The sequence below is a fragment of the Podarcis pityusensis genome (genome assembly GCF_964106645.2).
Source record: "Podarcis pityusensis genome assembly, chromosome: 3".
Taxonomy (NCBI): Eukaryota; Metazoa; Chordata; class Lepidosauria; order Squamata; family Lacertidae; genus Podarcis; species Podarcis pityusensis.
Window position 1 is genome coordinate 107,357,215 of NC_138026.1, and position 21,976 is coordinate 107,379,190.

Below are 21,976 nucleotides of genomic sequence, written 5' to 3' on the forward strand. Positions count from 1 at the left end.
TACTCATTTAAGCCAGAAAGTGCACTTAAGATTCCTCTTGCAACTAATGTTATATGTAAGGTAATATACAGTGCTTTTATAAAAATGCTTAGGGGTACTCTTATTTTCCTACTCGTATTGAAATACTGCCCCTCAATGAGGCAAAACTTAGATTCACAAAATGTTCAGGGGTATGCGTGCCCCTGCGTCCCCCCATAAAAAAGCACTGGTAATATATACCATTTACAATTGCAGCAGCGCTCAACTTGACAAAGCTGAGTTACATCTGTATTGGTGCAGAACCTGTCTCTACTCAGATCCTCCTAAGCTGAATTTATTTGATGAAATGTAATTCAGGCAGCGTCCTGGTAGCTTGAAATGTTTCCCTGACGATGTGTGAATATTTCTATTTCTGATGTTGCATATACACCCACTAATTCTTTGGGCTCAGATACCCAACTTGCTCAGGTACAGTAAACTCCAGAGGTTATTCCCTCCCAAATCACCTGTTTATATCATCATCATCATCATCATCGTTACATTTGTACACCACCCTTCATCCAAAGATCACAGGCAGGGCGTTTCATGACATAAAAATACAAAACAGAAAAACAAAAGACATAATAAGAACAAAAACAAACCAATATGGACATTTAAACACATTGCAACTGCCCGTTCCTAATACAATGACGTTCTAAGTTCCATTTTCCTCGCGGGGAAAGATATACGCCTTTGACTCCACCCCCTAAGCATGCAACTGTAACACCGATTGGGCAGGCGCAGGGAGAGGGGGCGTGGTGGGTAGTGTGTGGGCGGGGACGGGCTTACCGACGTTCAGCCGCGTTGTGTGGGCGGAGCTGCGAATTACGAAGCGTCAAGCGCGTGTGTGTCAGAGAGAAAGTCGATCCCATTAGAGAACAAAGAGAGAGGGGTCTTGTCTGTGGGCAGCACTGAAACGCCTCAGCCAGTCATTGCCCGAAGAGCGACGAGGCGCTGGCTTCGTGGAAGCTGAGGGCGGCCCATTCGGCTCTCTGGTCACGGGAGAAGTGGCTTCAGAGCTGGCTGCCGTCGATTGGTCTACCCTGGGCGGCGGGGTGGGGCTTCGGCGGGGCCGTTGGGTCGCCGTTGGGCGGGCATAGCCGAGTGGGCGGGGCTTCGGCGGGGCGGCCGTTACGAGGAGGCGTGGCTCTGGCAGCCGTTGGGCGGGTATGTAGGGGGCGGGGCCTGCGGGGCCCCAGCCTGGAGGCCGTTGGGCAAGCATGGAGGCGGGGGCGGAGCTCCGGGGCGGGGCGGCATCACCTCTTGGCGCTGCGTGGAGAGCTTGTTCTGCGGCGGCGGGCGAGCGCGCTTCTCCTCAGTCACGCCGAGGGTCGACGGGGGCAACATGAATGAGGCGGAAGGCCTGAGGCAGCGGCGCCCTATACGCCCTCAGGTGATCACCGAGGACAACACGGCTCAGGAGACCAAGGATGGCAGGTGCGTGAGGGGCGTCGGCCGGCTTCTCAGGGAGGTGACCTCGTGGGCGCCCGCCCGCCCGCCTGCTCCTGAGGGAAAGGGGTGCCTTCCTGTTGTTCCGCGGGGCGCGAGGGGGCCGGAAAGCGAGCCCCCGCCTCGGCCCTTGAGGGAGCAGCTGGGTTGGGTGGGCGGCGTGAGGCGGCATTCCCCCTCGGCCTCCTCCCCAGACCCCGGGTTTAAGGAGTGGGTCTGGCCTGGCCCGAGGGTGCTTTGGGGCGGGAGGGGAGAGGCTGAGCTGCCTCCCTGCCTAGGGCAGGGTGGAAGGTGGAGAGGGCCGCGTAATTCTGCAACGAGATGCTCCTGGGCTCAAACCTTTTTGGAAGGCCTCTCATTTGCTGGCATTTATTCGTATATAATAATAATAATTTGATTCTTTTCTCTCTCAGTGCTGCCAAGGCATGTAACCCGATGTAACACAAACACGGTGTATTGTGTCTCTCGTATTGCATTGTATTTTGGCCCTGCTGTTTACAACGCTTTCTTCTACCTCCCCACAGTAAATACACGCGCGCGCGCGGGGCCCCTTCTGTGATCACAGTACTGTATAGCTGCCATAAAAACCAACATGTGGATTTTATTAGCATTGCTCGTATGGTGCACTCAAAAAAGATTTGGGCATTCATTTCTAACCTACCAAAATGTAGATCGAAAAGTGCTTGGAAAGGAGGAATCCAGCTCTCCCCCGTCCACCCATTATACAAGGCTGTAAAGTGTCAAACGTGCTCCGGTTGTATAAACAAAAAGAATAATTCTGCAATAAAGGCAATGAAATGGCAGTAATTAAAAAAAACACCAGAAGAGAGACCTAAGTCGAAACCTTTCTAAATCCCAAATGTGTGGTAACTAGTTATGGAAATTGGGGAGTGCTGCACATGCACATGAAATGTGAGATCCAGTGTGGTTAGTGTGTCAGACTGGGACCTAGGAGATCAGGGTTGAACCATGAAATTCACTAGGCCAGTCACTCCCTCTCAGCCTAGCCTGCTCCACAGGGTTGTTGTGGAGGTTAAATGAGGAGGGGGAGAACCATGTATGCTAACTTGAGCTCATAGCAGAAAAAAGTGGTAAATAAGTACAATAAAAATAATAACTCTTCTTTTATTAAACTCTGTATAAAATGCCCTGGTCAGAACTCTGGTGTTGAAAATTGGTTCCAGCATTGAAGCCTGTTAGGCTCATTTGCAAAGGAAGCATTATGTAGAGAGGACAAGGGTTAACTAGGGGAGAGTTCAGTCATCTTTCCAGCATGGCGAAATCTTCAAGCTCTGTTGAAGTATATGGAGTTATCTGGTGACAACATTGTTCAAATACTAAATTCAGATAAGTGATAGTTTGGTGGATTTGTGTGAGCAGCTGAAATACGAGAGTATGACTCAAAAATGCTAATAGTCATGGCAATCATGGCAATAGTATCCATGGCAAGCCCCTTCATAAGTACATTTCTGAGTATGTTTGCTTATTCTTACTGTGTTCTTAATGTGACTTACTGTGTGGTTTGGGGGTGGTGGCTTAGTGAGTCTAAATGAAGCACTACCCACTGCGAAGAACAGCCTGGTTTGCACTTAACACTTCAATCATGGTTTATTAAACAATGGTTAATAAACTCTGGTTTCTCTACTGCCAACAAATCATCATGTGAAGCCTTGATTTTTGCTGACTTATGAGCCTTGGTTTCTTCTAACTTTGGCTTTACATTACAGTGGTACCTCTAGTTGCGGACACGATCCGTTCTGAGTTGCTGTTAGCACCCCGAAAAGTCCGCAACTAGAGTGCCTCTTCCGCGCATGTGCGTGGCACTATTGAGTGCTTCTGTGCATGCACGAAGCACACAGATCGCGTGTGCGCATGGCGAAACCCAGAAGTATATACACTTCCGGGTTTGCCACGTTCGCAAGCTGAAAAGACGCAACATGAACCTAACGCAATACGAGCTATGACTGTACATGCAAACCCAGCACTCTGTTCATATTTCAGTTTGCATTTGGACTGCAGAATACTGTAATTACATTTATGCTTCCTTGGAGGAGTATTTCCTTATTTCCCAATGGCTAACATATCTGATTCACCTTCCAGTAAACACATGTTTCCATTGTACACCTGTACCTGGAGGTAATCTATGGAAGAGAAAAGGGGATAATTATGTCACATCTCCTTGGGACATAATGTTGGGTAAACCTCTTGGGTAAACCTGCTTGAATTTGTTGTCCTTTTCAGTGAATGTACCTATCCTTGATCTGGTGTGTGTGCAAAACAGTTTATAATCTACATGTTACCTTCACACCAAATTTGGGAGAGAGAAATTTGGGAGAGAAATTACTGTACTTAGTTAGGATACTTTCTACATTGCAGAAACATGTAACAAAAACAATAAACTTCCAGCGCTTCGGGTTCTGGTAGTAAGCTCTTGAGTCATACAGACCTATTGCAATCTTGCATGTTTGGGGTGGGGCAGAGCTCTTTCAACAATAGTTCTCAGGTGTAACTAATACGATAATGCCAAATTCAGATGTCCCAGAATTTCTATACTGGGAAGAAGGCTGCATGTTGGTGTCATCAAAACTGCAGTTTGAGAAACTGATTTTATTTTAATTATTTAACGGGGAATTCTTTTTGCCTGTCTACCAAGAAGTAATCCCATTCATTTCAGTGGGGCCTGTTGGCTGATGTTTGTTATCTGTCCTATTGGCATATTTCCTATGGCTGAATTTCTTTACCAAATTCTGTGTTGCTGGTGGTCTTCAAATTAGACATGTTAAATGAAAAAGAAGTATATGAATAGGTTTTTGAGCAGCACAATTCATTTTTATCCATGTTCAGCATTTCTTCACTTCTTTGATGAAATGTTGATGTTCAGACCTTGCCAGCTCCTAGGGCCTTTAAGCCTGTCTTATCCCTTCGCAGTTGTTTAAAAAAAATCATTTATGTGCTGATCAGAGAAAAAAATTCTGCGTAACATTCCTCTTAGCAGAGGTTTTGTCCTTGATTTATGAAGGACACCATACTGTATTTGTTAATAACAAAGGTCTTCATGTATCCAAATGTACTCCAGTATCTATCTTTGTAGATAACTGAAGAGAAATGGTACAGAAAATGAGATTTCAAGTTTTCTTTGCTTTGTTTTCCTTTCACAAATCATGGTGATTAAAAAGCTTGCTAAGGGTTAGAAATGCAACCTTTACCCTGAGAAAGTAAAATCTTAAGCTGGTTTCATCCACAGAACTTCAGTTCTGTTTCTCCCACTTACTTACCCTTAATCTCTCTTGCGGCTATAAAAAGGTTTGGATTTAAACTGTCAGATTCATGCATTGTGGATACTACCTCAAACACATAATAATAATAATATTCAACAATTTTATTATTAATACCCCACCCATCTAGCTGGGTTGCTCCAACCACTCTGGGCAGCTTCTAACACATACTGGAAAGTACCAGTCACATTTAACATGCAGAGTTCTTAAATCCACTTACCTGTTCTCCATTGGCAAATCCCCTGTTCCCACATGCCCTCCACAAAGATTCTTTGCATAAGCTGCAAAGGTTCAAGTAAACACAAATCTCTGCAGTTAAGAGAGAAGTAGAAAGAGGAGGTGATTTCCCTCCCTTTCTGCTGCCTGAGCTTTCTGCATCACAAGCTATATCCTTCCTTGGGACTATACTGTTAAGAATGCAGGTGGGATATTAATTATGAACTCTAAATGTTTAAATTCTTGCTTGTGGATAACTAACAGAATGGGAAGAAGGGTAGGCTAGAATCTTCTTAGACATGATTTCCGTGTGCAGGGAGCTTTTCTACACGAAGCATTTGGATGTGTAATCTTACACCTGCATTTTGCAATGGTACATTCCTGAGATGTCATTTTGTGATATACTTAACGTATAGCTCAGCTGTAACATCATTGGTAAATTGTAATGGGTTTGAAAAGGATATTTGGAGTTTTTTCTTCATTTGACTAGTGATTCCCCTTTGATTAGTGGAATAACGTAATCATTGATTTCATACAACATGCTTATGTGGAAAAACTAGGCATACATTGATGTATTGCTAGTTACACATTCAAAAAATATTATAATCTTGGCCTGAAATCGCTGGTACAGATTTACACTAACCCACTGGTGATCATTGTTTAAAATTGTGCAGAGCTTCAATTTAAGTTTCTAATCTGTTTTGTATTTTTGTTACAGTACTTACAGCAACAAAGTATTCCGTGTGACTTTCATGACTTTGGCTGTATCGCTAATTATTCCCTTATTTGGAGCAATAATTCTTCTGGAGTGTCCAATAGACCCTCAGCCTATAAGGTGAGTTGCAAAGTATGTATGATATCAGAATGTAGCATATAATTTAAGTGTTTAACTGAATACTTAATTAGGATTTTTTTTATCGCCAGTAAGTTTAATTTTTTTCCTTCAGAATGCAGGTATTAGTAGGGTAAGACCTGATTAAACTGTGATGTGTAGTATACACAGGACTGTGCAGCCTGCTAAGATATACAGTATTCTGATATTGAAAGACGTATTGAAAGCTGGATTGCTTTTGGTATCTCAACAAATTTCACATTTGCTGTCTCAGTTCAGATCTTAGAAATGAATAACAGTTGCCGTATGTATTTTTTAAATAAATGCAATCAAATATAAGGAAGATGGATAATTGATTTTTGAAGTGAAATGAACAGTGCATCCTTTAAGACTGCAAGCAAAGAAGAGGATCTTCAAGCACAATAGGACTTCTTTGGCAAGTGTTCTCATCTGGCTAGAGCTGGTTATTCATTTGTTTAGCACTATGGGAATTGTGTCAACTCCCCTTGGTGAGTCTGCTCCGCACCTGTCTTGCGTACATGTTTGCAAAGGTGCCTACATGGACTTGATCCAACACAATAAGTATACCTTGCTCATGGGTTGTGCAGATTGCTCAGCTAAAATGAGCCTATGGTCTCTCTGCATCTAGGGTCTCTGCAAACATGAAGCCAAATGTGGATTCAGCACATTTTTAGGAATATTGAGGGAAGGAAGAAGGATATTTGTATGGTAGCCATGGAGAGAGCTTAATGATAAGAGGCCCAGTTCTCTTGTACCGCGAGCCAGGAGTTCACCAAGAAGTGTTTGAAGGAAATTGTACTTTGGAGGCTCTGAGAGCACCCAAAAGTGACATCTCTCATTTGGGAAAGATTTCAGAACAAGGAGAACACTCCAGATTGATAAAATCCCATATTGTTGAAATGAGAGTATTCAGTTCTCATTTCAGTCTTGCCAGGTGTTAGTACTAAAGCTTTACTGCATTGGTTTTGAGAATGAATATATGTTTGGATGATATATATTTTAACCGTATTTGGAGTAGATCTACTGAAATCAGTGACAAGTTAGTCATGACTGACTAAATTCATTTTTTTCCAGTGGATCTTCTCTGAGTACGGCTTGGTTGGATGCCACCTTTCATATTTTCACCACCAGAGAGAAGGCCTTTTCAGTAGTGGCACCTGGTTTATGGAACAGTTTAACCCTTTCTTAGGGGTTCCCCCACATGACTTAAGGGAACTTATACAAATGCTTGCATGTGAATTTGTACACACCCCTGAAACTCAGGATAACGCTTCCATGCATCTGAGGAAGTGATAATAAATTTGACTTACTTTATTATTATTTTTCATAAAATTTATACACCACTGTATTATTTTTAAAAATGAAGTGGTTTACAAAAGATAAAACAGAAAAATCAAGACAAATCTACAACCTTACTTTAAAACATACAAAAGTTAAAATACTAAAACAGATTAAGATTACCTCAGTTTTTAAAGCATCTGGGTAGGATTTTCTAAAAAGGAATATTTTTAGCAGGTGCCAAAAAGTGTACGGTGCTCATCAAAATAGTCACGCATGAAAACTTGGGCCCAGGTGAACACCTGAGTCACAGCTTTACAGGAATACAGCTTACATTCCCGTGATAATGTGAGACAGTTACATACAGTTAGGCATGGGAGACTAGACTTGTTCTTGTGACAGGTTATGCAGTGGTGGTATGTTGAGCAAACCTCTGTAGAAAGAGGAAGCTGCCCGTTGGTCAAAAGCACCCAAACCTGCTGAGCGTTGAATGCTGCCACAAACACACAAAGAAAGGTATGCTGGAGAAGCAAATGCAAACAAATGTTTGATTACACATTAGACTTTGAAAGCTCAGAGAAAAATTGGCAAAGGCTTTTTTTGGGGGGGGGGGGTTGAAACTAAGTCAAACATGGTTGTTGTAAGTTATGTATCATTATGACTCCCTGCTGCCTTTGGCACCCTGCCTCCTGCGTCCTTTTTTATTTTATGTTTGAAACGGGGGGGGGGGGGGTATGGTGTGACAAGTTCTGTCTTGTAGTATTTATGCAGTTTCTCCCTTCCGCTGAATGCTTTTGTTTTTTGCATTATATTTCAATTGTGTTCTTTGCTTATATAATGGAGGCCATCCATATAACTTTCTTATGAGGAGCCATACATATGTCAGAATAAATACTTTATCTTTTTGAGATGAAAAAAGTTTTTAAGGCTACAGTCCAAAGCATACGTCTGTGAATCAGGTCCCTCTGAAATAAGTGGGGCTTACTGTCAAGTAAATAAGGTTAGATCAACCTATAAATCTTACTGTCATGATAAGTTTCAGGAATTGACAAGTTTAACATTCATAATCACATCTCTGTCCTTAGAATCCTCCATTTCATAGAACCTTTCATGTTGTATTCAGCTTTGGTCCATTTAACTTACATTATCCTGACAGCAAAATACAGGATTAAGTAGCACTAAGCAGATCTAGAACAGGGAAATGGCTACTATTTCATTTAGGTAAGATTCTTTCCTAAGCTGTTTGGTAGTGTTACTGACCACCTGGTGGTATGATCATTTCTCTGGATGATTACATCTTATTGGCCAAAGTAATCACGGTGTGTATTTTGAAGTGATCTTTAAGGTGTTCCATAAAAGCAAGTCTTCATTAAGAAGCATTTTAACTTGCAATGGAGAATTGTTTCAGAAAAGCTATGGAAATAATTGAGTTACAAATATGCAGTATTAAAATGCTTCAACATTGGAAATGAGTACAATGTTGAAAACTGAAAGCATTGCCATTTGAACAATTGGTGTTTGTTCATTTGACACCAAACTAGAATAGGAAACTAGTATAAAAGATGTAAGTGTGGAATTTTCCCCAATAGGTGGTCCATTGTATGTCCTTGTGATAGTGTCCATCATGCTGATCTTGCAAATGCCCTGGTTTTTCCCCCCCTATTTTGAATTAAAAGAGATCTGCAGGCCTCTCTGTGGCTTTTCTATCTGATGCTGGCTTATTTTGCATGTTATGTTAAACTATAGTTTAAATTTTCTATCAAGATATTGTAACATTTTGGATCTTATGTTGATGCCTTGATCAGACTTCCGTATGCAGTATGAGCAGAGTGTGTTTGAAACTCATGTCCAGCCTCACCTGCCTTTTAGTGCCTGAGGTAGAAAGGAAAACTAGGTTTATCTGTACCCAGAATCTTCCAAAATTGGTTGGCTGCCTGCCCTTTTCTTTCAGTCCACCGATGAAATTGCTTCTCCTTCTTCCCCTCTCCTAGCTTCAAAGAACCTCCTCTCCTCACTGGCGCATTAGAGCCAAACTTCAAGCTCCGACAAGCAGAAAGGCTATTTGAAAATCAGCTTGTTGGACCAGAATCTATTGCAAACATCGGCGGTAAGCACAATAATGTCTGCATGCTAAACTGTGAAGGGTCTTAATGCTTGGAACTTGAGTCAAACATGAGACCTTCTGAGCCTAGCAAAAAATCATTTTTTCTCTTGCTCTGTTCTTTTCCCCAAATACTTTATAGCAGGCTTCCTCAAACTCGGCCCTCCAGATGTTTTTCTACAATTCCCATCATCCCTGACCACTGGTCTTGCTAGCTAGGGATCATGAGAGTTGTAGGCAAAAAACATCTGGAGGGCCAAGTTTGAGGAAGCCTGCTTTATAATAATAACTACTCCATAAGTCATGTTGGTAACTCTTGGTGTAACCATTGATCATCTGTTATTGATCCAAATAACTCTGCAATTGATTTCTGAAATAATTCAATTATATAAAGCACACAGTGAAAGAGCATGTCATGTTAGAAGATATGACATACTATAAGTTGTAACAGTGTGGTTTCTGTAGCTGTTGTGGGTTATGTGAAAGAGCCAGGGAGAGCTGATCTTCTACATCCAGAGAGCTAGTGTACCTTGGGTCCCCACCTGGTGTGCTCAGGGTCTAATACTCAAGGTGCCTGGATGTCCCTGCTCTTGTAAGTGGATAAATGTCTCAATGGTTGCTGAGGAGCAACAATGGAACAGGGCTATTGCCTTCATGTCCTGCTTATGGTCTTCCTAGAAGCATCTGGCTGCTCACTGGGAAACAAGATGCTGGCTAGAAGTCCTTTTTTTCTGATCCAACATGGCCTCTGTAACTTTCCAGGAAGCAAATGGCAAGAATCACTATAGATTCACAGGCAACGCCATTTATTTACAGTTCATAATCAAAATAATAAACAGCAAACGTATAAATTGCAGAAAATGTAACCAAACACACATACTACCAAAAATAGGACAATACCGAGAATGTCAAAATTCTGAAATAAGAAAATAACCATGAATGCTTAAGGTTGTCCCAGTGTTACAGTTAAAGGCTGGTCAATCTCTGATTACTCTAACTAATGGGAAATGCATCAAAATAAAAAGCCATCTATTAGTTTGGATTATGGAAAATGAAAACAATGCTTTCCCTTTCTACTGGAATCTTAATTGGTGAATAGCAGCCACCAGAGCTACAAAAGTCCACTGATGGCGAGAAATCCAAGAGATACCAACATTAAAGAAAGTAAAAATTGAACAAGTATTGTATCTCAATATAAAGGATCTAAGTTATCCCTACAAAAGGTTGTATATTTGGAGTCCTGTTTATGAGCCAGATGCTGACTGGAGTGTGTTCATGTGGCTTTGAGTCTACTGTGGACATGATTTGAGGCTGACTTTAGTTTTAATATTTAAAGGTCATGAGCTTTTTTATGAAGGAACAATGTACAATTCATACAGTACTTCCAGTTTCCAGAATTCATAAAAAGCATATCTTACAACTTGTCTCTCTTAGATGTGTTGTTCACTGGTACAGCGGATGGAAAAATTCTAAAGATTGAAAATGGCGAAATACACACATTAGCCCGACTTGGACATGGCCCCTGTGGTAAGTTAGAGGAACCACGTATTTTATTGCTGCTATTGCATTTCAGTCTGAATTGTATAGTGATTGTACTGTCAACATTTTAAGCTTTGCTAAGTCATTTGCTTGTAAATTATCTAACTCATTTTAAGGTGCACTAATGATTTTTCTTTTCCTAAACGGAAAAATAGTAGTATTTCATAATGTTCTTCACAGTGCATTTCAGGCAGTTTATTTTTGGTATATAGTTTCATGGGCCTTATTATACAGGTTTGGTCTGAGAACTGTGCCAATAATTGACTTGAAAGTGTGAAGACAGGAATGCCCCTGTGGAATAAAAACATATTGCTAACACTGTGGAGTAATGGTCAGTAATTCAGCGCACGCTACCATTTGTTATTTTTTTATGTATGCAACTGTATCAACACTTCCTGATGGTTCTCTTCTTGTGCTTCTTTTAACCTTCATGCCAATGATTCTAGCTAACTGCTCAACTGCAGCCCTGATTGCCATATAATGGCTTTGGTTGAAAATACCCTAGCTGAGTTTGACATGGGACAGCAACAGAGAGGATGTTCGGAGCAGGAAACTGACCATGCAGTGGTTAAGAGGAGCGGACTTGTAAAGGTCCATGTGTCATAAGGTTCTGTAAATGAAAGGGAGAATGCAGCAAGGTCTTGGGAAATTGATGCTCTCCCAGACTCATGGCTACCAGTGAAAGAAAATACAGATTCCCTTATTCCAAGCTACCGAACTAACACAGCTATATTCTGGCAATCTTCAAAAGAAATTATTTATTTCCAAACCAACCTTCATCCAATTAGTACAATGCTGTATAAAAAAATTAAACTACTGAAAGGAAAAAAAAACCATTACAATCCCTGCCATGTCACTGCCAAATGCACAGCACCCATTGCTTGTACCACCAGCCAGTCTCCTGCCAGTCTCATTGGACAGGTTGGGACCTGCTGGGAAAGGCACTCCATCAAGTAGTCCTAACCTGTTCAGGAGTTTATAATTTGGGCCCAGTAGCTTACGGGAAGCCAGGACTGGTGGTGTTTGGCTACACTTGAGGATATCAGGCAGAAGATATAGATATAGAAGATATAGAAGCATGATTAGTTGCACCAACAGGGTAAAGAACAGCTTCTATCTGTGGGCTGTTAGGCTGCTGAATGAAAAGATAACAACAGGGCAACTGACTTTCGGTTTGGTGGGTGTGCGTCAGTAAACGAGGGGAATTAAGACTAAGAGAGCTGAGTGGGGGTGCTTGTGTAATCTCACTGTATACAAGTTGTACAAGTGACAACAAAGTATTTCAATTTTTATTTCAATCATATAGCAGCCAGGCACAGTCAGTATCTCAATATAATATGGATAACATGCCCCTCATTCTGGTACTGCACATCATGCCATCTTTGACTTTAGCTTAGCTAGAAAAATAGAGGAACTACATCTGAAATTGCACATGAAAAATGAGGAACTACAACATCTGAAATTGCACATGAAGAATGTGTAGTGGTTCTAGGGGTTGCTCGTGCGTAAGCCGGTGCAAACACCTGGCTGGGTTGCCTGAGTGAACCTTTCCTGTCCGGACAGCCACTCACCTGTGGCTGTCTCAATCGCTGGCAGAATCCGTCAGTGGGCGTTTCTTAAACTACTTCCAGCAAAGAAGCTCTTTGACGCCTAGTCTCCTCCTACACTCTCTGCGCGAAAGCCTTCTGCGCAAGGAGGGCGTAGGCAGTGGAGGACCTCTACTCTCCCCGCTGGTCCCCGGCAAGGAGTCATGGGACCGCCTCGCCGCTTCCCCCATCTGCCCCCCTTCTCCACTGGTGCTGCGCTGATTCTCTTCCCCAGAAGGTGGGCTGCCTCTCCCACTCCCGGGACGCGCTCCGGAATCCCTCTGGATTTTGCTCTCTCCCTCCGGCATTGATGGCAGTTCCCTGACAGAATGAGAAGCCTCATTGCAGCATCCAGATTTGCACCATTACTTGTAGGATCTCATTTCCTTAACATCTATCCTTTGATTTTGTGTTTTTATAAAATTCTGTGTAGCTTTTCTTTTTCTCTAATGCTTCCATCCATTTATTTTGTTATATAGCACAGTCCAATAACTTACACTCAGGATATCCCCTTCAAACACAGAGGTGCTTAAGAGAATATAGGATAGCAGTGGTCCAACTTTTTGGAGTGATTGGCTTTAGCCTGTTAAAGTTGAGAGAGGCAACTCTGCATTGTTCTGACTAGAAGTGTTTTCCTACATAGAACAGTGGAAGAGAAATGTATTTTGGAAAAAGGAAATGACTTCACTTACTATGTTTTTCACAGGTTGTGCCATGTGAAGTCAGTAAGGGGCAAGAAAGAGACTAACTGTTGTTCAGTACTGCTTGTTGGCAACTTGCAGAATGAACGTCTAGCTTCAAATTATTTCTCCTTTTGTTATAGGCACTGATACTGCTTGTGTTGATTTCCTTTTCTGGAACAGCCAGTAGAGGGCACTGTGAACGTAAAAGTTTTAAACATTTGCTGCTTCTTTGGCTACATCTTCATTCTGCATGCAAAAAGAATAACTTGTCCTAAAAGTGGCAACAAAAACATAAATGCAATAAAAATCCACTATTAGAAGAGATTATACATCACATTTATTATAAGGCAACTAGTTATTTGTCCATGAAATTTTCACAATAAATATGTTAGGGTGACATTGAAGTGTCAGCCTACTTGTGCAAGAGGGAAATTCCCTGTTTGCTGTGGGGGGGGGGGCAGAAGTGGGAGGAAAGGAAGGGGAAGTCTTGTTGTGCCTGCTGGCATGAAGCACTAAACAAATAGTTCCATCAGTGCAAGGATTTATCCTTGCGAAAGTAAACATTCTCTTCCTCTTGTGTGCCTCCTAAATCTGTTCTGGGAGTTCTCCCACCCTCTGGAGCAGATTTAGGGATAGCACAGGGCGCGCACAGGAGGAGGAGAGGGGCGAAAGTCTTGTTGTGTTCATGCTAATCCTTGCACTAGCACAATTTAATGTTGCCCAGAAAATCTCAATAGTCTGCAAGTTGCATTGTTGTTTCCTGCAACAGACTAAAGGTACCATTTTGGAATTTTGTCAGCATAAAATGGTGTTGATATCAGTAAAGTTTTGCTGAATATTTGTTTTTGGATTAAATTCTGAAGTAATGGCATTTTTTCCTAAAGCAGTATAGAAATATTTGTATAAAACCTGCTGCTGTTAACTTGCTGGAAATGTGTCTTAAAAGGAACCAGAGAAGATGAAACCACATGTGGGAGACCTCTCGGAATCAGAGTTGGACCAGAGAACACCCTTTTTGTGGCAGATGCATACTATGGACTCTTTGAAATCAATCCTGTCTCAGGTAAACTTGCACTCTTGTTTTTCCTGTTTATGTTTGCTTTGGCCTGGCATTTCTTTTGTCTTCCTTGTGAAGTCGCTATGATCTCCTATTCTTCAGATGCTTTCATTTCCCTGCTTTCTTCTTAAACCCCTTCCCATGCCTCCTACTCCCTCCTTTTTGCACCCCCTTTCCCCCCTTCACTTCCTTTTCCAACTCCTCTTTGCATACAGATCACCCCCATTTTCATGTCTCCTTCCTATTCTGCAGCCGTTTGCCCACACACCATGATGATATATGTCACTGTTTTAAGATGAGCAATCCTGTTCTGTCTTGTTCCGTTAGTGAAGATTATCAGCTGATGAATGTTGTACATACATGAGTGTTTGCTTGCTAATAAAATACCTGTTCTAAATTACTGTGTTGAATCTGGGAAATCATGCTGAAAACAACCCCTAATACTGGGAATGAAACATGTTGTGTGAAAGGACTATGTAATATTCCATGGCTCTACATCCTTTTTCTCTCATACACAAGAGGAAAATTACAGTTTTAAACAATGACACAGGTTTAAGCAGAGCAAGCAGAGAGAAGGAAACACTCAGGAAAAGGTGGCTGTTTAAAGCAAAGTTTCAATACAGCAAGAAGGGAGTTGGGAAAGTCTCAGCCCGATGGAGCTATCTACTTTAAATAACATACGACAAAAGCACACCTTGAAATGCAAGCTGTTCATTTTAAGAACAAAAAACCTCTCTTATGTGCAAACACAGATTCCTCTTCCTTAGCCAAAGTAAATGAAAATATTTGTAAATTATTTTCTACCTGCCATTTTGATGCATAAGGAAAGCTCTTATCATTGGAAAGTTATTAACTACCGTATTTTTTGCCCTATAGGACGCACTTTTTCCCCTCCAAAAATGAAGGGGAAATGTGTGTGCGTCCTATGGGGCAAATGCAGGCTTTCGCTGAAGCCTGGAGAGCGAGAGGCGTCGGTGCGCACCGACCCCTCTCTCTCTCCAGGCTTCTGGAAGCTATCCGCAAGCCTTGGGAGCCCGGCGGGAGTTCCCGCGGGCTTGCAAGGCTTGCGGGAAACAGCCTGTTCTGGGGGCTGGGGTCGGGGGAAGCTCGGGCTTCCCCCGCCCCAGCCTCGCGGTTGGGGGGAAAATAATTATTTATTTATTTCCCTCCCCCCCCAAAAAAAACCGAGGTGCGCCCTATAGGGCGAAAAATACTGTAATCTAAACTTAAAGCATGTAGGAAAGCAAGGGGTTAACCAAGTCCTCCTTTCTGTGATCAGGTGAAGTGAAACCACTTGTGTCCTCCAAGATTCCCATTGAAGGAAAAAACATGTCCTTTGTGAATGATCTTACACTGACGCGAGACGGAAGGAAAATCTACTTTACTGACTCCAGTAGTAAATGGCACAGAAAAGACTATTCCTTATTAATCATGGAGGCTTCTGATGATGGACGGTAAGTCCCAACTGGGGAAAATCCTTGCAGTGTTTTGATGCCAGTTGCGAAAGCAGAATTTTGACAGAGCAGTACGACTGGGTTTCTTAGTGAGTTTCTGGTCTGTAGCACGGCTGGGACTGCCTGGTGTGGAATTTTCTCTTAGCCAATGTGCTAATTCTTAATTAAAGGTAATAGTAATAGCTTAATTGAATGAGCAGCCCCACCCTTGAGCTGGAGTTTAGGTTCCTTGTGCTCCTACTAATGCATACCTGTGAACCAGTGCTGTGGTTAGTGTCTCTCAAGAACGGCCCAGACAGGAGTGGTGAGACTTTTGAGGAGCCTTCAGCAGCAGGCTGCTTGTTTATGTTAAACCATAGTTCAAAATAAACTATGCTTAGAGTTGCGTGGAAACCAAGCCAATAAAAATACGGCATTACAAGCAAATTTGTGAATGAAGCAACTAAGAAACATGTAGGTTCACAGAAGTTAAATGAGCCTGTGAGTATTGAAATCTCTAGGAAACTGGACTATAAATACTGCTGTGCTTGAGACCCCTTCTGTCTTGTGGGTCTCTTACACATATGTGCTCCTTGTATTGGTTCTGTTATTGTCTACATGGTTATGTATTAGTTTGCACGTAACTTTATGACAAATGAATTTAAAAATTAATGACTGTGTTAATGGTTTTGCCCTCAGCTTGCTTGAATATGACACTGTCACAAAGGAAGTGAAAGTCTTAATGGGAGGGCTCCGATTTCCAAATGGAGTCCAGCTCTCACCTGCTGAAGACTTTGTGTTGGTGGCCGAAACAACTATGGCAAGAATACGAAGGTATGTGGGATGCCTCCCGAGGTGGCTATACATTAAAGTTTGCACCAACAGCATTAGCCAAGTGTTTTAAGCTCAGCTATCTTTTTAGGGACGCGGGTGGCGCTGTGGTCTAAACCACAGAGCCTAGGACTTGCCAATCAGAAGGTCGGCGGTTCGAATCCCCGCGATGGGGTGAGCTCCTGTTGCTCAGTGCCTGCTCCTGCCAACCTAGCATAGAATCATAGAATCATAGAGTTGGAAGAGACCACAAGGGCCATCGAGTCCAACCCCCTGCCAAGCTGGAAACACCATCAGAGCACTCCTGACATATGGTTGTCAAGCCTCTGCTTAAAGACCTCCAAAGAAAGAGACTCCACCACACTCCTTGGCAGCAAATTCCACTGTCGAACAGCTCTTACTGTCAGGAAGTTCTTCCTAATGTTTAGGTGGAATCTTCTTTCTTGTAGTTTGGATCCATTGCTCCGTGTCCGCTTCTCTGGAGCAGCAGAAAACAACCTTTCTCCCTCCTCTATGTGACATCCTTTTATATATTTGAACATGGCTATCATATCACCCCTGAACCTCCTCTTCTCCAGGCTAAACACGCCCAGCTCCCTTAGCCGTTCCTCATAAGGCATCGTTTCCAGGCCTTTGACCATTTTGGTTGCCCTCCTCTGGACACGTTCCAGTTTGTCAGTGTCCTTCTTGAACTGTGGTGCCCAGAACTGGACACAGTACTCCAGGTGAGGTCTGACCAGAGCAGAATACAGTGGCACTATCACTTCCCTTGATCTAGATGCTATACTCCTATTGATGAGGCCCAGAATTGCATTGGCTTTTTTAGCTGCCGCGTCACACTGTTGGCTCGTGTCAAGTTTGTGGTCAACCAAGACTCCTAGATCCTTTTCACATGTACTGCTCTCAAGCCAGGTGTCACCCATCTTGTATTTGTGCCTCTCATTTTTTTTGCCCAAGTGCAATACTTTACATTTCTCCCTGTTAAAATTCATCTTGTTTGTTTTTGCCCAGTTCTCTAATCTGTCAAGGTCGTTTTGAAGTGTGATCCTGTCCTCTGGGGTGTTAGCCACCCCTCCCAGTTTGGTGTCATCTGCAAATTTGATCAGGATGCCCTTGAGTCCATCATCCAAGTCGTTGATAAAGATGTTGAATAAGACCGGGCCCAAGACAGAACCCTGTGGCACCCCACTAGTTACTCTTCTGCAGTTCAAAAGCACATCAAAGTGCAAGTAGATAAATAGGTACTGCTCCGGCGGGAAGGTAAACGGCGTTTCCGTGTGCTGCTCTGGCTCTGGTTCGCCAGAAGCGGCTTAGTCATGCTGGCCACATGACCCGGAAGCTGCACGCCGGCTCCCTTGGCCAATAAAGCGAGATGAGCACCACAACCCTAGAGTTGGCCACGACTGGACCTAATGGTCAGGGGTCCCTTTACCTATCTTTTTAGGAATATATTCGATGCAAAGTTTGTTGATCATCCTTGTTGAAGAGGCTTTTTTAAATACTGTGTTCTGCAAGCGAACTCACTGCTTTTACTATGCAAACTGCAGACTCACTTGCTCTGACGAATTTTGCCCACTTGTGATATAGTAGGTCTTTTCTTGGCTCTTCTTCCTCCTGGGAAGCACTTGTTGGTTTCTATGGTTCCTCCTTGACATGTGCTATTATCTTGTAATATATTAAAGCACTTTAATTTTGCAGATATTACGTATCTGGCCTAATGAAAGGTGGAGAAGACATGTTTATAGAAAATATGCCCGGCTTTCCAGATAACATACGTCCAAGCAGCTCTGGAGGTTATTGGGTGGCTATGTCAGCTATTCGGTCCAATCCTGGATTTTCTATGTTGGATTTCTTATCTGAAAAACCATGGATTAAAAGAATAATATTTAAGGTAAAACAAATTGTGCTTTGATGATAAATTGCATAACCTATCTTGAGAGTCAATTGGTTCGTTTAAAAAAAGACATTTAAAAGCAGTATATTAATATTAATGTTTCTCAAAAAGTGATTTGAAATAGCCGATTTATGGACAGATCCTATTGCCCTCACAATGATAGAGCCAGAATACCGGGCAATATCAATCAAATGTTTAAATTGTGTGACTTTTTGTTGTGCTGTCTCAAAGATGGTGGCAGCAAAAGGAAGTTCTGGGGGACGGATTTTTTTCCCCTTGAGAGTCCTTTTCCTAGTCAAGCAGTTGTTCCTGCTTTAGGCAGATGGTATTGAAACCACTTCAACCCCTAGGACTTTGAGAGGCAATGGCTGTTGGAGGCACCTGTGAAGTCCTCCCTCCGTTTTGGTGGTGCTGGCAAACGGAAGTTCCGAGGGCTGATGTTCTTCATTCCTCTTAGCAGTCCAACAAGTGTCCCAGCTGCCAGCACTGGTGCTTATTACCTTATGTGTTTGTTGGACTGGTGTGAAGATTGAAACACATCAATATTTATATCCCACACCTTCAACATAAATTTACGTTCCCAGGGTGGTTTACAAGTTTATGAAACATTAAAGTAGTTTTTATTTTTATGTAGCAGAACAAAGCATAAAATGGATGCAACAAATTAAAAAGCACTAAAACTGCAACATTCACTCAAATAGACAGTAAATTAAAAATGCTTTAAGATTAAAATGCTTACATTTGCAGTTTTTAAAAAAACAAAAAGCACCCATCACGAAAAGCTTAATTTGGGCAAACTGTAGGCAAGCTTTAACACTCCCCATTGATTTAGTGCACCCTTACCCAACCTAGTGCCCTCCAAAAGCATTGGACTATGGCTCCCGTCAGCCCCAGCCTGCATGGTCAATGGTCAGGAATGGCGGAGAAGTCATCTAAAACATCTGGGTCGTGGGCACCAGGTTGGGGAAGATACTTGAGCATATTTTTAATTCTGGCCAATAATAAATTGTGCTTCAAAGAGCTTATGGATGGTTGATACACTTTGGATGTTCTGGGGTTTAAAATCTGAATTGGTTAACATATTTTAACTGACTGTTCAGTGTACTCGTAATGCTTATGACTGAGGTGGTTATCCCTAAAATGAATACTTTCTTCCCCCAGCTTCTCAGTCAAGAAATGGTGATAAAATTTGTGCCCAAGTACAGCCTCCTTCTAGAACTAAGTGATACCGGATCCTACAGAAGAAGCTTCCATGATCCGAATGGAATGGTGGCAACGTACATAAGTGAAGCACATGAACATGATGGACATCTCTATTTGGGCTCCTTCCGGTCTCCCTTTATTTGCAGACTGAACCTCGAGGAAGTGTAATTCTCTCAGCCAAAAGCACTGCCGCTGTTGTCTTGAGTTCCTCTAGAAGGGCAAACGGCCCAGGAAGAAGAATGAAATTGCAGTCAGTCATGAGCACTGTAGGCCCTAAGTAATTTGCAGGGAATAAAGTTTGAGCGTTTCTTACATTAAGCATGCCATGCCATAAAACCGGTGAACCCAATCCACTAATGTCTTGTGCAACTCCCATTTGAATTGATGGGCCTTGCATAGAAGAAGTTCTTGGTGAGTTGTATACAATCTTTGGTATCTTTACTTACTTACACATAAATACAAAATTACCTCATGAAAACAAAAGTTGCTACATCTAATAATGTTCTTTAGAAGCTGCTTCCACTAGTGAAAGATGTACATAATTCTGTCTGCACTTCAAATAACATACTGGAATTACATCCTTGGACTTTACTTGCTAGTCCAAAATGATGTCTTGCATGCATTTGCTTCCAACTTGGATTTGTCTTTATAAGCATGTTTTTCTAAGCATGCACATTATAAAAGCTATCATTTATAGATGTATTAATAAGCAAATAAATTACAGGTATAATTCTATTTTCTGTCCGCTGTTTTCTGCATGGGTAATTTTAAAGACATGAGATCACTCCTGTGTGGCTCTCTAAACTTGAAAATGTATCCTCCGAATGGTAAATAGATACAACTGACTTGGAAGAAGCTTGTTCCAGAGTCTTATTTTGTGTCTGCACAGATTATTTGACCACTAACACAATCTTTTCAGTCATAGGAATGCTTTCATGTCATTAGATTGCAATGTAGGAAAAAGCCTTTAAACCCTGTACCTGACTGGTGTACAAGCTATCCGTTGAGGCCTTTATTTCTCGTATGGATTTGACTGAAAACTGCACTCACATAGTAATAAACATAAGGTTGACTCAAATGTATAAATTGTATGATTGAAATAATTTTTTGAAGCACATAAGAACTGATATTTTGTTACTTAAAGTATATTTTATTTTATTTTATGTTTTTGACTCATAAAGTTAAGTGCTTTTATTATTATTTGGGTAGTTCAGGGGTGTTTTTTTAAGATGTCAAGATTTTGTCAGAAGAATTTAATATGCATAAGGTTTTTAAGAGTAAAACCAACCAATGCTTTGCTGGCTTACTGATTTACATCTGGGCAGCATTTCAAATAACACAAACAAATGTTAAAAATCTTTAATATAATTTGTCAATGGAAACAACAGATTAAATGATTAAATCATCCAATAATTGTAGTACAGTATCTTAATTATGTATATCTTGTCTTTCCTTTTTAAAAAAGTGATTGTGAAATTTACTGGATAATTATGAACATAAAGCTAAACATAATAAACCAACAAGTTAAGGACAAAACTAAAAAGTGGCAGTAGCAAATAAACATTTCAGCTAAAACTCAAAGCTTCAAGACAACAAAAGCTTAACAAGGGCATCGAATTAAAATACCTTGTCAAGTAAAACAATTTTTGTCCAATACTGAAAACTTGTGAACGGAGGAACCAGGCATAAGCATCTAGGAAGCACCACCACAGAAAAGGTTCAGTCCCCCAGTTATATTACCCACCTCTGTTCACTAGGCAGAGGAACCCGGAGAACAGCTTTGCCAGATTTTCTCAAGACATTTGCAGGTGGTCCTTGAGAGACCCTTGTCCTAAGCCAAGCTGTGCAGGTCTTTACAAGTTAAAGCCACTGATTGGTTTGGTCTTACTGATTTTTCCTCCCTCCATGTTAAGGCACTAGCATGCAATGTGTTGCAAACAGATTGCCACTTTGGAAACCTGTACAGTTGCAAACAGATTGCTGCTAGTAAACCTGTACAGGGCACTAAATTTGCAGGCATGTGGTGGGTAGAAGTACAAATTCTGCATGAGAAAGAATTTGGCTTCTACAAGGGGCATGTCTTGCCTTGAAACTTCCTGGGATTTTGTAAGTATTTAAAAAAAAACATCCAGCAGGGAAGTAATTTGGCTTTTTTTGAAAGTTCAAAAATAATAAACCCTGGGTGGGATCCATATGGAGTTAAGTTGCATGTATGTCCCATTGAAATCAGTGGGAACTAATTTAGTGATTAACTTGCCATTGATTCTAATGGGATCTAAGGTCCAATTAACATAATCTGGATCCAGCCCATTATTACCTTCAAATTTTATTAAAGAAAATGGATTACCATAAACTACACTCGGTATTCCAGTATTTTCTTAAAAATTATCATTCCTGCTCAACTCTGCTGCTGCCTACCTTTACCCAAAAGACACCCATTTTAGTTTATTGATAATTGTTGAATTCTATAACTTAACAAGCCAATCTCTAAGCTGGGGTATTCCATATATCTTTTATTTAGCATGTAAAGGTTTTGCTGTTGTGATCATATAAAAAAATA

The 21,976-nt window shown here is 41.6% G+C and overlaps 1 protein-coding gene across 1 annotated transcript; it reads left to right on the forward strand.

Annotated features, from left to right (window-relative positions):
• The first annotated feature begins 1,181 nt into the window (after positions 1–1,181).
• Positions 1,182–20,829, forward strand: APMAP (adipocyte plasma membrane associated protein). The gene is made up of 9 exons (XM_081001103.1): positions 1,182–1,455; positions 5,677–5,793; positions 9,081–9,196; positions 10,625–10,717; positions 13,945–14,061; positions 15,335–15,509; positions 16,188–16,322; positions 18,018–18,210; positions 19,375–20,829. Exons 1-9 carry the CDS (start codon positions 1,364–1,366, stop codon positions 19,582–19,584), a joined length of 1,248 nt encoding a protein of 415 aa, XP_080857229.1. The 5' UTR covers positions 1,182–1,363; the 3' UTR covers positions 19,585–20,829.
• Positions 20,830–21,976: the final 1,147 nt, after the last annotated feature.

What these genes read in the sequence shown, in the direction of transcription:
- APMAP (XM_081001103.1), top strand. Translation starts at nt 1,364, where the DNA reads ATGAATGAGGCGGAAGGCCTGAGGCAGCGGCGCCCTATACGCCCTCAG. An exon ending in ACTATGGCAAGAATACGAAG is followed by an intron (nt 16,323 to 18,017) that starts GTATGTGGGATG and finishes TTAATTTTGCAG; the next exon opens with ATATTACGTATCTGGCCTAA. An exon ending in TTAAAAGAATAATATTTAAG is followed by an intron (nt 18,211 to 19,374) that starts GTAAAACAAATT and finishes TTCTTCCCCCAG; the next exon opens with CTTCTCAGTCAAGAAATGGT.